This window comes from Mya arenaria, chromosome 12, assembly GCF_026914265.1.
Source record: "Mya arenaria isolate MELC-2E11 chromosome 12, ASM2691426v1".
Taxonomy (NCBI): Eukaryota; Metazoa; Mollusca; class Bivalvia; order Myida; family Myidae; genus Mya; species Mya arenaria.
Genome location: NC_069133.1, coordinates 30,899,951 through 30,916,512, shown reverse-complemented (window position 1 = coordinate 30,916,512; position 16,562 = coordinate 30,899,951). Strand labels below are relative to the sequence as shown.

Here is a 16,562-nt window from a genome sequence, read left to right as displayed (position 1 = left end):
GTTAACTATACTTTTTTCGTTCAATCAAACTCACTTTTCCTGTTGTTTTTTAAGATATTCAAAGTCATAGTTGATTATTGTGGACATTGATACCGGGCCTATCGATACCGGGATTTCTTTGGAGAATATCATATTACACGGTATCGACTGTGCCGAAACTCCCGGTATCGACATAATCCGGTACCATAATTTGTGATACCGGATTTTCCCAATATCGATACACCGGGTTTTAGCACCACCCTAACAAAATGGCGACATCCAAGTCGTAACTTTCCCTTTGTTATGTCATTTCTAAACAGGAACACAAAACACCCCCTTATTTGATTAAACAACTTTTCATTTATAGTGGTGAAGTATTCTGAACATAATATGGCTTTGTTTGGAAATTTGTTTCGTGACGATGAATTTGGCTCAGACGAGATTCCATCATCTTCAAAATCTTCAATGTCTCAGACTCAACCTCCCCAACAGCGGGGACAGAGTCAGATGTGCGGGATTGAAAATCAGGGAGCCACTTGCTATCTTAACTCACTCCTTCAAACACTTTTGTATACACCAGAGTTCAGAGGTAAGTTACGTGCAGATTTGGCAGTGAGTGGGGGAGGGTTATCATCACCTGGGACCTTAGTCCAAATAATTGTACGTTGACTTTTTTACTTTTTTTGATATGGCAAATCCTTGTTGTCGCCACTTTTTCGCAGGTAGTTAAGAGGGCCCTGAAAGGCCCCTTTATAGGTCCAGGGCAGCGCCCTTGTGGGGGTTCAGAGGAGGCGAAGCCCCCTGAAGCTCATTGGTTTTAAGCATTTTAAGAGCCTTAAGGCCACACCAAATTAATGTTTAGTTCCTCGGATTTTTGCCAAAAAAAATTGGAGCATGTGAGCGAAAAAAATTAAAAATTAAAACTTTGTCAGTTTTCATAAAAACCGAAGCGAGCGAAGAGCGAAAAATATATTTTTCCTTATATTCAATATAAATAAGAAAGAAATAATTGCCCTTAAACCCATTTTAATGCCATCTTGAACTGAACCTCTAATGGACATTGGAAAAATGTCGGAATACATACTGGTTGAGAAGCAGTTTCCGACGGAAAGCAGTTTCCGACAATTCGCCTTTTCGCGTACTTTTTTTTGATCTTCATAAAGAAGGTAATGCAACTCAATTCTTTGGTTACTAGGCAATCAAAAGTTGGAGTTCTTACCAAGACACGTAAGTTGCTTTTATTATTATTTACTATTTAATGTTTATTTTTCATTTTGTACACAAACTCGCACGTGGGGGGTGGTCACGCGCTACACATAGCGCATGCGTGTGAACCTAATTTGCATATCTATGAATAGCTGCAAGGTTTTCCGAAAATGCCTTATACAAATGATGATCATTGTGTACTTATTTTGTGAACACTACTGCCATGCTAGTTTCAGACCCACATTCACTAAAATGTAATCAAACACAACTTCATATCAGAAATGAATCAAAATATCAATGATATTCAGTGTCTTCCTGATTTTGCGAACGAACTGACTGTTATTGTTTACATTAGCGACGCTTCATTTTCTGCTACTGTACGGCACACTATTTTGGAATCATGAGGCTGCCTACGGGGTGTTTATGTCAATTGGTAGTCAATTAGTGAATAGAAATATAATATAGCGACCTTGCTGATGTGTTCATAAAAATGTTATTTTAATAAAAAGTATTTTAATCATTTCTTATATTATAACAATTATTGCTATGATTATTCTTATGAGTATACTTATTATTTAGCATCACATTTATTAATTATTATTATTATTGTCCCTATTTATATATAAATGTAAATACTTTTTATCATTCATGCAAACTTGCCACAAAAAAAGTACCCTTTATACCAATTTTATCATTAATTTGTGATCATTTATTTCAGTAAACTGGGTATAGACAACATGCCAAAACAATATTCTGATAATGATTTGAAGCATGCGATTGCCAGCGTCCGTCGGGGGCATTTAAGTATGTCAAAAGCTGCAAAGGAATTCTGTATTCCAAGAACAACCCTACATGACCATGTAAATTATCCTGACCTCCGCACTAAAACAGGGCCTCCAAAGCAGCTGTCTGAGGAAGATACTCAGGCATTTGTCAACTTCTCTATGTACTGCGCAGCCCAACATCTACCTCTATCTAGAGAAAGAGCCCACTGTTTCATTCTGGACATTGTCAAGAGATCTGGTAACCTTAATACCTAAGATATAAGTTCGTTTATGTTACTGAATACTAAATTTAACACGGTTAAAATTCAATGAATACTCTGTCAGATTAAAATTTCTGTAATTTAAAAAAAAGAAAGTCTACTGAAACTGCATCGCTATAACAAACATATAAAGATGTATACATATTTCAGAGAAACCCTGTCTATTCAATATGGAGCATGGTCCTAGCGACGAGTGGTTTAGAAAACTGGAAGCCGAACATCACGCCATCCGTTTTCGAACAGCACGGAATGAGGACCGTTCCAGGACTACAATGTCCAATAAGAAGGTCATGGATGAATTTTTCCTGTTTTGGGCGGCACAACTTGAAAAACATGGAGTAACTGCAAAGCCAGCACAGGTACATTATGTAGAACGCGACGAAAGAATACCGCGCTTGAAGTTATTGAACAGAACTGTTTGTTTTTTTAGAAATGCTTCACGTAATTTTGTTTTTTATTTGCAGATCTTCAATTGCGATGAGACAGGGTGGTGTGGAAAGGAAGAGAGCAAAGTCAAAATAATTGCTCCGCGTACAGGGCCAGTCAAGCAGAGACGTGTGCTGACGGCCGACCACGTGACGGCCCTGCTTTGCGTGTCTGCAGATGGGAAGACAACGCCACCCTGTATAATTTACAAGGAGAGTTTCCCACACCGCACTTACAGAGAGGGTGTGCCCGGTACGCACATGTAGCATATAACACGTGTTAAACGAAATGTTCGTTACGTTTAAGTATGTTTCGTTAAGTAGTCTGCAGTATTTTTGTACATTCACCTGCATTTTTGTCTTTACAGGATCATGGCTATTTGCAGTGAGTGACACGGGGTATGTGAACACTGAGATCTTCTGTCAGTGGTTTCTGCGCGGGTTTATCCCTAACTGCGGTAAGGAACGCCCCGTTGTTCTCCTCATGGACAACCACGACTCGCATATCAGCTTACCGCTAATACAGGCTGCACGGGCAAACGACATTGTCCTTGTCGGGCTTCCAAGCCACACCACTCACCTTCTACAGCCACTTGACGTTCACATTAATGGTCCATTGAAGCAGAAGGTAAATCGGCATGCTTGTTGTATAAATGGTATTGCTACACCTTTACACAATATGCAATACAATGTTAAGTGCATAACAGTATGAATTGAAATTTTAAGACATTTAAAATAACTATATAAAATGGTTTGTATACCAAACCCGGGTCTACTCTATATGTAATACATGTTTAGGAACAGCAGGATTGTTGATGTTTGTAATTAAGCGACCATACATGCTTTGTTCAGGTTTCTAAGATGTGTAACAATCTCGGATTCCTGAGACCAGGTGTGGCCATATCGAAGGCAAGCTCCCGGTCATAATTTCAGATGCACTTGACCAGACATCTCCTTCCAGCATAAAGGAGGCGTTCAGGCTATCGGGCATCTTCCCAGTGGACAGGAAGCAGATACCAGATGCCGAGCTGGTTCCACCAACCATAGACGTATCTCTACCACAAGATACCGAACCGATTCGAAGCTGTCATGCCTGTGGTAGCTTTATCGGGGATAATCCTCTCGTGAAGAGAGGGCTGGTGCCAAGACATCTTTGGGACATATTAGTGCCACCACCAATGCCGGCTGCCCCGATTAAGAAACCAAGCGCCAAGATTGTGGCGACAGGAAGAGTGATATCGAGCGACGATATATTAGAGTCGTTGAAGGTAACTTTAAGATATTATGGTTAATAAATAATAATCATAGAGACATAATATTTAGTATATACATTGCTTGTATTATGTTTTGAATAATTTAAATTTGAGGTTATAATTGACGCTGTGTAAAGGCACTCCGCTTGCATGTTGTCATATTCTTTAGGCGAAGGAAACTTAGGCTGCAGAAAGAAAGGTTGCTGCAGAAACATGCGCGAAGGAAAGGGAGGAGAAGAGGAAACAGCGTTTAGAGCATGAGGCAGAGCGGTTGTCGAAAAGGCAGCGGAGGGAACATGAGAAAAGGGAGAAAGATTTAGAGCGCGAGAACTTGAGATGTGAAAGACAGACATTTGGTAGACTGGCCGATAAAAAATATACGTGTGGGTTGTGTGGGATTCGGGCAAGAGTGAATGACGAGAACAAGGGCATGGTATGGGTGTGATAGGGCAGAGGATTGTAAACGGAGTGGGTGGTATCATTTTAGTTGCTTGAGTGAAAGTGAGCAGATGTCGTTGCAAGAAAGTTTGGATACCGGGAGTGGGTGGGTGTGCTTGCTTTGTTCTGAAGAATGATAATAATATGTTTGTTATATAAGTACCGTATGTTTCATCATCATCATCGTCATCATCGTGGTCGTGGTCGTAGTTGTTTTGTCATCGTCACCTTTTCATCCAACATCACATTCATTTTATTATCATGTTCATAGTTGCCATAGTTTTTGCTTCACTTACACACCTTACTTGTTACACATAGTTAATATATATATATATATATATATATACATATATATATTGTGATATTGTACGAGTTAATTTTGTATCTGTGTTTGTTTATTAATTCATATTGCTTAATTATTAAACATGAATTTAACTTATGTTATGGTCACGGTTTTATTCTCATGTGACGCGATTTATAAATAATTTGAAGAAATTTAATATGCAGTCGTAAATTACGGGGTTTAAATTTCTCGTAAATGCCTTAGTTTATGTAAAAAAATCTTCTAAATGTATTAGAATAATCTAATATTATGATTATTAAATAAACAGATAAAAATACACATGATAACCACCTAAAAACCACCGCGTTATCGTTTTGTCGGAAACTGCTTCTCATCACAAGCAAATCAGAACGGTGTAAGTACCCTCTTGGCGCCCCTACTAGATACACTATATGTGACGTCGCACATTTTAAAAATATACCGATAATAGCATCTTGAGCTGCAGTTTTATAAAATATGAACTTTTTTAGTAGGCATTTAAACACGTATGAATAATTCAACAAAAACCTTGAAAAACTGTCTGAAACTGCTTCTCAACCAGTACTATTTATTCATACGTGTTTAGTACAAACATTATATGGATAAATCTAATTTCTTATATAATTAAAACGTACTTTAATATGACGATCATTCATAATAATAAATAACCCTGCTTTTAGTAAAATGTTTGAAACTACTTATATAAATCTACCTGAATCAGTTTAACATCATATGCAACTGTATTTAGACATAACTTAGGATTGATTTTGGATTTGTAAAAAATGATCACTTAACAGGTATCATCAAACATCAGACTCCATATAACATAAGACTAAATTTTGTTTTTATTATGACAGGAAATGCAATGACATGTGCTTATTAAAACAAAAAGGGTATTTTTCAGAGTACTTTTTTTGGTTATTTAGATGTTTTATGCACCAGTCAATTGTATATGCTCCCCCCCCCTCCCCCCTCTAAGTCCAGAATAGCGGGGACCCGACCTGCAGGGACACACTGCTGGTAAAATCCCTGCCAAATGGCCCCGCAACCCCGAATACCTATGTGAGGCCCATTCCCGACTATTTTCAATATGAAGACAAAACCACATTCACTAGGCACTGCGGGGCCACCTGAAAGGTAAAACACCGCCCATTGCCTCTGCTGTCCCCGGTATACCCCTGGAACATGGGTGAGGGGTGGGCGGGGCAGTGGTTACAATCAACAAGTGCATTACAATCCCGGATTATGCTGCAAATAAAAACAAAATATAAGGTGATAAACTTAAGCTTACTTTTGTTGAGGTATATCCAGACCAGTGTTTATATCGCTATTTGTGAAAAGATATTTGTTCAAAACTGTTGTTTGTCAGAATTTGATCAAAAATGAGCTTGATGCATCAATTTGGACCAAACAATGACTCATGTTCCAGTAAGTTTAACTGTCATCTTCAGCATCGTCGAAACGAGGTAAAATTTTGGTCCCTTGTATTATGACTTGAATAAAATAGTACTAAGTTGATCATTCTGATTTCCATTCAAAACGAGTCAATAATTACGCAATATAATCGCTACCAGTCTCAGATACACATGCTTTATTGCATAATGATTGCTTTAAATAATGAGACGACCAACAATGACTTCAAGCATGCTCAAAACATATTTATTGTCAAAAATAAGATTTAATTTCCAAACTTCAGGCCACATTGTTTATACCGGAAGCGGCCATTTTGATTGAATTTATTGAAACCCATGCTAAACCGATCGATATACAGTATAAAAACACTACGCATCGGTAACTTCCCTCTACAAGAACACGAAAACTAGTGTAGAAAAATTATTCTTGATTATTTTTAGCCTTTTAATAAATCATTACCTGAAAAAATCTGCTTGGCGATTAAAATGGAGGTGCGGGCGCACAAAAAAAATAAAAATATTTTTTTTTACATTTTCAAAAAAATAGGAGCGGTAAATCCAATTTGGTGTGGCCTAAATTGCATTTAATTAGCACATTGTCATGCAGAACAGAATATAATATTGTTGTACATGAAGCACAAGATATGAGAAATTGTTATTCTATTGACAAAATATATGTACAAGTATATAAATAAAGAAAAGAAATATTGCCAAAAATGCGACATATACATCAATATGTTGATTTCAGTCGAATGCCTGCATACAAAAGTGTCAAAGAATTAAAGAATACAATTATGAAATTATGAGATAGCCTTATATCAAATGGGATGTAGTTCTATTTATTTGTAAGCATACCAAATGACTTCTGTTAATCTTTTTAACACTTTTCAAACCCCTAAATAACTGCATTTAAAGCAATTACAAATTGCGACAAAATGAAAGCAAATCTATTTTTAGCGCTTAAAAGTCATTACGAAATTTGCATATCACATGTCTTTCCCACAACCTAAAATTGCTTTTTTAAAACTAACCCGTTAATTACGCAACAACAAAGCTCAGTTGAGCTAAATCTTAAAATTGTTTGCTAATAAAAGACATACTAGTTAAAGGATGGCATTGTTAATCAGTGAAAGCAATAAAATTCCGCAATTATTAGCGAGGTGTTGACTGGACCGTGACTGCTTGCCCTAATTATCGGTTTTGTTTTCGCACCAGCAGATGCGCTTGTTTTATGACAGTGACAGAATTGATTACCTATGCAGGCAGCATGGGATCTGCTAATGCCTTTTTAAGAAATATTTACCAAAAAAAATAACGTTGTCTTCCATAAATTCGCCAAATTTGAAAAAGGTGTCGCCATTTGTGCGATTTTGTCGCAAATGGCGACAATGGCGATCACCAGCGGGAACCCTGCGTACAAATTGATTTGTACGAAAAGTGGGTAGTTATTCCGATCGGGATTCCTGGTTAAAGCATATTGCATCCATAAAATATCATAAAAACAAAAAATATTACTGTTATTTTATAATAGTTCCATACACAAAATAAATATCCAATGTATAGTTATGAGTTTGATGCCCAGGTTTTCTTCATTTCATTCTGTCAAAACATAACGATATATACATGAAGAGCATCTACAAGGCTGCAGTTCACAGTTTTACAACAATCAGAACACCTCGGCCATGGCCGAGTTGTTACGATTGTATTTACAAGGACTATCTTGAAACTTGTCGGGAGGTGGCCGAGTTATAACCATAAGGGTCGAGTTGTTCCGCTTGGCATAACTGTTGTCTGTGTCAGTGAAATTTCGTTATATTGGAATAGTAAATCATGCGTTTTAATGCATTTCAACTGTGTTCGAAATATGCGGTAGTAATTTAATGAAAAAAAAAAAGCATCATGTTTTTATTCGCTTATTGTTTAAGAATGCGTCCTACTAGGCAACTCAAGCGACTTCGTTGCCTTGACAACGGCGAAAGATCAAAGGGATGTCAGAATCCCCGAATTTTATGACGATAAAAAAAGCTAATTGCTCTGCGGTTCAGGGCTGCAAGCCATGAGAAGAATGTTTGTTTATTCAATTAGTATATATAAACACATGTCAAGGGTAATTAAAAACGGAAGTAACAAGCGATTATCGATCTGTTTGTAACCAGTAACTGTGTCTTTCAGTAGCAGCAGTCAAACTCAATGACGTCAATAACTCCGCCCATTATGTAAATTAACGATAACTTCGGCAGTTTTCGCTAAATACGTTGGCAGTGAAAAACAGCTACGATAAATATCAATATCAAAATTGATACTTATTTATTTCGTTTATGTATATTTTATTATTGTCAAAAATTAAATGATAGATTCTTAAGTTTTAAATGCGTAAATGAAAATTAACATTTTACAAACATTAATCAAATTTAATCAAAAGTAAGGAGAAATGTTGGACATAGTTAAATCGTTGTTAATGTACAGTACAGTTAGGTTCTATTATATACCTTTAAATTGCTTTGCCATATTTTAAAGAACATTTATAGGTAAATTAGCAATAGAAACATCTTTTTTTGTGTTATTTTTTACTTTCAGAACTTAAAAGAGAAAATGAAAGTAGAAAAAAATTGCACAATCGCTGGTGCATATCGGATTTGACAAGGATGCATTGGATCAAAGGGGTACATCCTAAAAAGGTTTTGGGTGGTCTGGGGGTATTGATACCCCTATATATAGATCCCCAGACCACCCAAAACCTTTGCATTGGATAAGAGAACTAATTGTACATGCATAATTCTTATCATCTTAAATGATATGTTCAACAGAGTCAGATAATATTTTCTCCTACGATGGTAATGTGTACGTAGTATGTGCGTCAGTGCGTCTGTAAACAATTTCTTGTTAACACGATACTTCAGTTTTGATTGTATCTCAATGAAACTTGTACAGTATTTACAGTACACTCCACGCGGAACTACCACTTTCCATTTTCCTCGGCGGATTTTGGTCATCGTGGACACGACATCCAATTTATCATAATCCGCTTTCCTCTGTGTTTTCACTCGTTCAGCCTTGGAAGCTGATCAGTGGACCGTAAAATTACAGTCGCCACATTACTCTGGAGTGAAAACCCCTCGAAACTCCAATGAAACCGATAAGAATCTTGGACTGTACATGTATCTGATTTTGTGTAATTCATTTGAATACTGTTCTTTTATTGTGTTGTTTCAATATTTTTCAGACTTACTTGCACATAATAAGACTCACAATCCTCTTACGGCGCAAAAATGCAATATACAGTACACTCAACGAGTTAGACCCACGTTCCGTTTCCCTCCGCAGATTTTTGCTATCGTGGCCAACACAATGATTTTATCGACTGTCCACGTTCCTCGGAGTTTGAATTTAAGGCCCTAGGAGGGTGATCAGTCAACGGAAGAATAACGAACTCGGCGTTCCTAGGAGGGGTTAACTCCGCGAAACTGTGCGGACACTTGATAAGAATCTACGCTAAAGTTATTTTATTAAAATTTTCAACCGATTACGACAGCTCCAGTAAATTGCTATTATTCTTTTTCCTCTGCCCGTTTTGCATGAAGTTAGCTTACCACAAGAATGCATTCGTATTTCACTAGTTGCACATGCATCTTTAATATAAACGTGTTTTTGCTTATGACTGATAAACACATTTCATCCGAGAAATTCTAGGTTACACATTTTCGGAAAATCAGGAGGTCAAACACGCGTTCAAAGTTCAAAGCGCATGGTTTTGAAGGCCTTCTTGCCTCGTTTTCTGTGGAAAATTCTATTAAACGTGATAGCAATTTTTAACCACCAATAATAAATAGTATATTCTACATTGTATTGATCACGCGCTTTACGTCAGAGGTTATGGTTCAGAATTGTGCAATAGTTGGCTGCTTTATGATGCAATAAAATCAGTGGCAATACTTTAATGATTCAATGTTTTTTATTAAAGACAATATTCAATTGGCGTTTACGGACATAAATACAAACTAAACGTTGGTACATGTATGAATCTTTTACGCTTAACAATGTACATAAGAATAAAAATAAATAACTTCTAAACAAGAAAGATTTCTTGCTTATCTGATTCGACTCGGAGTTCCGCCGCGGGATCATAAAATCGGACGATTCTCAATGCTATCGTTCATATTAAACTCGGCGGTAAGTCAGCCACTCGGAGGAACTCGTGGGAGATTTTAGCATGGGCAACAGTTTTACCCTCGGAGGAAACCCGCGATGATCCACTTTATCCATTGGAGTGAGCGAGGAATGTGGATCTTACTCGTTGAGTGTACTGTATGTCGATGTCCATTTTGACCCAGTTAGAATTATATCTTACTCATTTGACTTCCAACAGTCCTAGTTACTTAAAGTAATGTAAACATTCTGTTTGCTACGTTTATTCAATTAATTTCACTTAACTGTTTTACATTTAAACCTGCAGTTTGATAAAAAAATATGCTTTTTTCGCAATAACCAACATGCCAGATAACCAAAAGTCATCTAAATTTAGCGCACAATACAACACTACGAAATTTGCATATCACTTGACTTACACGTTGTCAAAAATACTAGATTGGGTTTCATACTAATAATTTGTAATTATTAACTAAGAAGTTATGGTTTCAATATTTTTAAGCACAATATTCATACTAACACAGTAGCTTTCATATAAAAGTACAATTGAACGTTGAATTATTTTCATTTAGAGTAGGAAATAGATTACGACAATATCTTCATACAGATGTAAATTTAATCGCCGATTTTTTAAACCATAGAACATGAAGTACCTTCATACTTTTTTAACGTCATAATTAACAATGCAATTAATATATAACCTGGAATGCGGAAAAAAAACTGATGTGTATCACGAAAGAAATAGTGACAGGAAAAATATTCACACTTACATGGTACTCAACACTTGCATATTACTCCAATCCATTTTAGTTCGCAACAACACAAAAGCTGTATGACGTAATTATGGTAAACAAACAACACGTGGTGTTATATCTTAAATGTGTGCTGATATCAACAGACAATTAACGAATATTAGTTGAAAGGTATATTAATAACCGAACGAGATAAAGATGTTTTGTATTATTATGCCCCCCTTCGAAGAAGAGGGGTATATTGCTTTGCACAGGCATGTCGGTATGTCGGTCGGTCCGTCGGTAGACCAAAGCTTGTCCGAGTGATAACTCAACAATTCCTGGACGTATGGTCATCAAGCTTCACATGAAGGTTGGGCCTGACCAGTAGATGACCCCTATTGATTTTGGGGGTCATCGGGTCAAAGGTCAAGGTCACAGTGACCTTTAATGGTAAAATAATTTAAAAGCTTGTCCGAGTGATAACTCAACAATGCCTGCACCCATGGCCCTCAAACTTGACATGGAGGTTGTGCCTGACCAGTAGTTGACCCCTATTGTTTTTGGGGGTCATCAGGCCAAAGGTCAAGGTCACAGTGACCTTGAATGGTAAAAGGTTGTCCGAGTGATAACGTGACAATGCCTGCACCCATGGCCCTCAAACTTGACTTGGAGGTTGGGCCTGACCAGTAGCTGACCCCTATTGTTTTTTGGGCTCAATGGGTCAAAGGTCAAGGTCACAGTGACCTTTAATGGTAAAAGGTTGTTCATGTGATAACTCAACAATGCCTGCACCCATGGCCCTCAAACTTGACTTGGAGGTTGGGCCTGACCAGTAGATGACCCCTATTGTTTTGGGGGGTCATTGGGCCAAAGGTCAAGGTCACAGTGACCTTGAATGGTAAAAGGTTGTCCGATTGATAACTCAACAATGCCTGCACCCATGGCCCTCAAACTTGACTTGGAGAATTGGCCTGACCAGGAGATGACCCCTATGGTTTTTGGGGGTCATCTGGCCAAAGGTCAAGGTCACAGTGACCTGGAATGGTAAAAGGTTGTCTGAGTGATAACTCGACAATGCCTGCACCCATGGCCCTCAAACTTGATTTGGAGATTGAGCCTGGCCAGAAGATTGTCCCTATTAATTTTAGGGGTCATTGGGCCAAAGGTCAAGGTCTCAGTGACCTTGAATGATAAAAGGTTGTCCAAGTGATAACTCAACAATGCCTGCACCCATGGCCCTCAAACTTGACATGGAGGTTGGGCCTGACCAGTAGATGACCCCTATTGATTTTAGGGGTCAAAGGTCAATGTCACAGTGACCTTGAAAGCAAACTCTACAATTCTTGGACCTATGGTCATCAAACTTGACATGAAGGTTGGGCCTGCCCAGTAGATGACCCCTATCAACTTTGGGGGTCATCAGGCCAAGGTCAATGTCACAGTAACCTTTAACGCAAAAAAGTTAACAAATCTTCCCCCACTGATTTCTCAACAATGCCTGAACCTATGATCATTAAACTTGACATGGATGTTAAGCCTGACCAGTAGATCACCCTTATTGATTTTAGGATTCATAGAGCCAAAGGTCAAGGTCACAGTGATTTTGAATGGTAAAAGGTTGTCCGAGTGATAACTCGACAATGCCTGAACCCATGGCCTTCAAACTTGACTTGGAGTTGCATCTGACTTGTAGATGACCCCTTATGATTTAAGGGGTCATCAGGTCAAAGGTCAAGGTCACAGTGACCTTGAACGAAAAAAACTTGTCTTGTGATAACTTGACAATGCCTGCACCCATGGCCCTCAAACTTGACATTTAGGTTTCTGGTGACCAGCTGATGACTCTGGATTTTGAGTTCATAGAGTCAAAGGTCATGACGGTCATAACACACTTTATCCTCACACTTTAATGGTCATAATCTTAAAACAGCAACAAATCAGCTGTCATTTCGGTCCATGCATATTTCATTCAATTGTTCATATAATCCTGACAACATGGCGCTCAGGGGGGGCATAATGTTTGACAAACATCTCTTGTTGAATATGTATTCTTTCTTTCTTTACGAGGAAATTGATTTTTTTTAAACGAAATAACTGCAAATGTAATTATTTATTTTCAATAGTAGTAATGTAGTAGCAAAGCATACAACTCAGAGTTCCGCTTTGAGGCCAAAAAACAACACGATCACCGGCGATACTTGCAATAAAACCCTTGGCAGATTTTAGCGTGGAAAGCGGTTACGTACTCAGCGGATGTCTGCAATAAATTAAAAAACCCTCGGAGTGACCGAAGAATGTGATAGTTCTGCGTGGAGTGTACTGTAGATATCGGATCCTTTCGAAAACCAGCCAGATCCGCCCATGCATACCTAGATTATGGGCCTTGAAGGTATAAAAAATCAGTGCGTCTGTAAACAATTGCTTGTGAACACGATACAGTGTTCAGTTTTTATTGTATCTTGATGAAACTTGTACAGTATCTAGATATCCATTAGAGCTCGGTTCCTTTCGAAAACCAGCCAGAACAGCCCATGCATGCCTAGATAATGGGCCTTGATAGTTTAAAAAAAATGCTTAAAATGTAAACAACTGCTTGTGAACACGATACAGTGTTCAGTTTTGATTGTATCTCAATGAAACTTGTCAAGTTTTTAGGTATCCATTAAAGCCTGGTTCCTTTTGAAAACCAGCCAGATCTGCCCATGCATGCCTAGATTATGGGTCTTGAAAGTATTAAAAAAAATCTAGTTTTAGCTAAGTCTATTTTTAGCCAAGTCTACATGAGCGAAGTCTATTTTTAGCTAAGTTTACATGTAAAGTCACAATTGCTTGTAAATGTTTGTTCAAGTTATGCCCCTGGGGTCATAACAGGCCACGCCCAGTGTTCACAGGTTTGATATACTTAAATAGGGAAATGTTAAAAACCTTTTTGTCTGAAACAGCTATGCAGATACTTGCTATTTTGAACAAGGCTTTATTTAGTGGTCCACTAACATGGTTGTTCAAATTATGCCCCTTGGGTCAAAATTGGCACTGCCCCGGGGTGACAAGTTTCCTAGAGACTTATTTAAGAAATATTTTCAAAATCTTCTTGTTTCAAACCACAATGCCCATACCTTTGATATTTGTTGTTGAGCATCATATGATGACCGTCTAGCAAGACATTTGAAATTATGCCCCTTGGGCAAAAGCTAGCCCCACCTTTTTTTACTTACTTTTCAATTTTTAAAGCTACAGCAATGAAATTTTGACCATGTGCACAGTTTTGCAAACGAGCATCAATGTTGTCCTCGGATGTCCTTGACTTTGACCTTTTGACTAACTTTTTAGCTCTTTGAAGAATAAGGAGAGCTATCCTAGTCACCCGAGCGTCGGTGTCGGCGTCGGCGTAACCACTTATGTTAAAGTTTTTGTAAGATTTTTGTACCTCCTCAAATATTTTCAAAGTCCATTGACATCTGGCTTTGAAACTTTGCTAGCTTGTTCACCATCATGCCCCCAACCTGTACACAGGAGGAGGTAACCCTATCAAGCATTTTGACAAAATTATGCCCCTTTTTCTACTTAGAATTTACGTTGAAGTTTGCTTATCACCTCAAATATTTTCAAAGTCCATTGACATCTGGCTTTGAAACTTTGCACACTTGTTCACCATCATGATCTCAACCTGTGTACAGGAGGAGGTCACTGTATCAAGCATTTTGACAAAATTATGACCTTTTTTCTACTTAGAATTTATGTTAAAGTTTGCGTACCATGCACCTCAAATATTTTCAAAGTCCATTGACATCTGGCTTTGAAACTTTGCACACTTGTTCACCAATATGATCTCAACCTGTGTACAGGAGGAGGTCACTGTATCAAGCTTTTGTACAATATTTTGCCCCTTTTTAGCTCGTCTGTTTTTCGAAGAAAAAAAGTCGAGTTATTGTGATAGCCTTGGCGTCGTCGGCGTCGTCTGCGTCTGCGTCTGCGTCGTCGTCGTCGTCCAAAAACTTTAACCTTACCTCATAACTCAAAAACCGTTCAACATTTTCACATTAAACTTGCTACACGTGTTCCTATTAACACTATGCATGTTTATAGCAGGTCATATAATTTTGCCTTTAATTAATATTGAGTTATCCCCCCTTTTCGACTTGGAATTACAGACGAGCGTTGGCACCCACTCCGCGGTGCTCTTGTTTTACTTAAAACTTACGTTAACATTTGCGTACTACCTGAGATATTTTCAAAGTCCATTGACATATGCCTTTCAAACTTTGAACACTTGTTCACCATCATGATCCGAACCTGTGAGACTTTATACAATGGTATTCAACCACCCAGCCTAATTGAATAACCAAGTAAGATAACTGTATTTCAGTGTACGAAATTCGGATTGGAATCCACTAGCCCATTTGGGCCACCAGATAGGAAATTGTACTAGCCCGAACCCAATTTCACTAGCCCAAACTTAAACACTATAAAGTATCACACGTTCGAAATAATTTTTGGAAGTTTGAATACGATTCGGCAATGATTCTGATCATCTAATCAAGCACGCTCATACAGTTTCAATAAATGTTCACAAATCTGAACAATGTGTCAATAATAAATTATAGTCATAACGTATAATAGTATAGTCATCAAAAGGTTAGTAACTAAAGTTTTCAAAAAGGTAATAAAAAGAGAGAACTATTTTCTGAACATATCATTTATTTAAAGGAAAGAATCATGCATGTGCTTTAAGTTCTGTTAGCTAATGCATCCTTGTCAAATCCGATATCCACCAGCAATTGTGCAATGACATTTTTCCCTTTTTAACTTTCAGTTTCACTTTCAAATTTTGGAAGTTACAACAGAATGTTCTGATGTTTATATTGCCAATATTCCTATAGTTGTTCTTAAAAATAAATGGCAAAGCAATTCAAAGTTGTAAAATAGAACCTTACTGCAATGTACACTGACAACGAGTTAACTTTATCCAACAATTCTTCTTTCACTTTCATTAAATTTGTCATGAAGTAAACGGGCACCTGTTTCCTGCGCATTTAACTTTTGTAGAATGATTATTTTCTTTCAGCATTAAAAACTTAAATACCGGTATCTTTCTTTTTATTTTAGCTAATAAATAAAATATATTGAAACGAAAAAAATAAAAATATCAATGTTCATATTGCTATTTTAGCATTTTTGATTTTCATAGCCATCGTAGTTGTCGAAAACTGCCGATGTTATCCGTTCATTTACATAATGGGCGGAGTTATTGACGTCATAGAGTTTGACTGCTGCTAACAGACACAGCTACTGGTTAGAAAATGATCAATAATAACTTGTCACTTTGGGCGTTAATTAATTTTGACATGTGTTTATGTTCATTGATTAAATAAACAAACATTCAGCACTTGACTTGAGCCCTGAATCGCAGAGCAATTATGTTTTTATCATCGTAAATTTCGGCAAATCCGACTTCGCCGTTGTCAATGCGACTTAGTCGCTCCAGTCACCTTGAAAGACGCATTCTTAAATAATAAGGCTTTGCGTATAAAAAACATGACCTTGTTTAATTGATATGTTTTTCTTTAAATCACATATGGAAAAAACGGTAGCCCGGTCAGGC

The 16,562-nt window shown here is 37.5% G+C and overlaps 1 protein-coding gene across 3 annotated transcripts in view; it reads left to right on the top strand.

Moving 5' to 3' along the window:
* Positions 1-244: 244 nt before the first annotated feature.
* Positions 245-16,562, top strand: part of LOC128211648 (ubiquitin carboxyl-terminal hydrolase 40-like) — a 220,656-nt gene continuing 204,338 nt past the window's right edge. For 2 of the 3 annotated variants that reach the window (XM_052916646.1, XM_052916645.1), the window contains exon 1: positions 245-568. In XM_052916646.1, coding sequence (XP_052772606.1) covers positions 370-568 — 199 coding nt within the window. In that variant the 5' untranslated portion in view covers positions 245-369. The remainder of the gene's footprint in view (positions 569-16,562) is intronic. The other variant, XM_052916647.1, reaches the window with a different exon arrangement.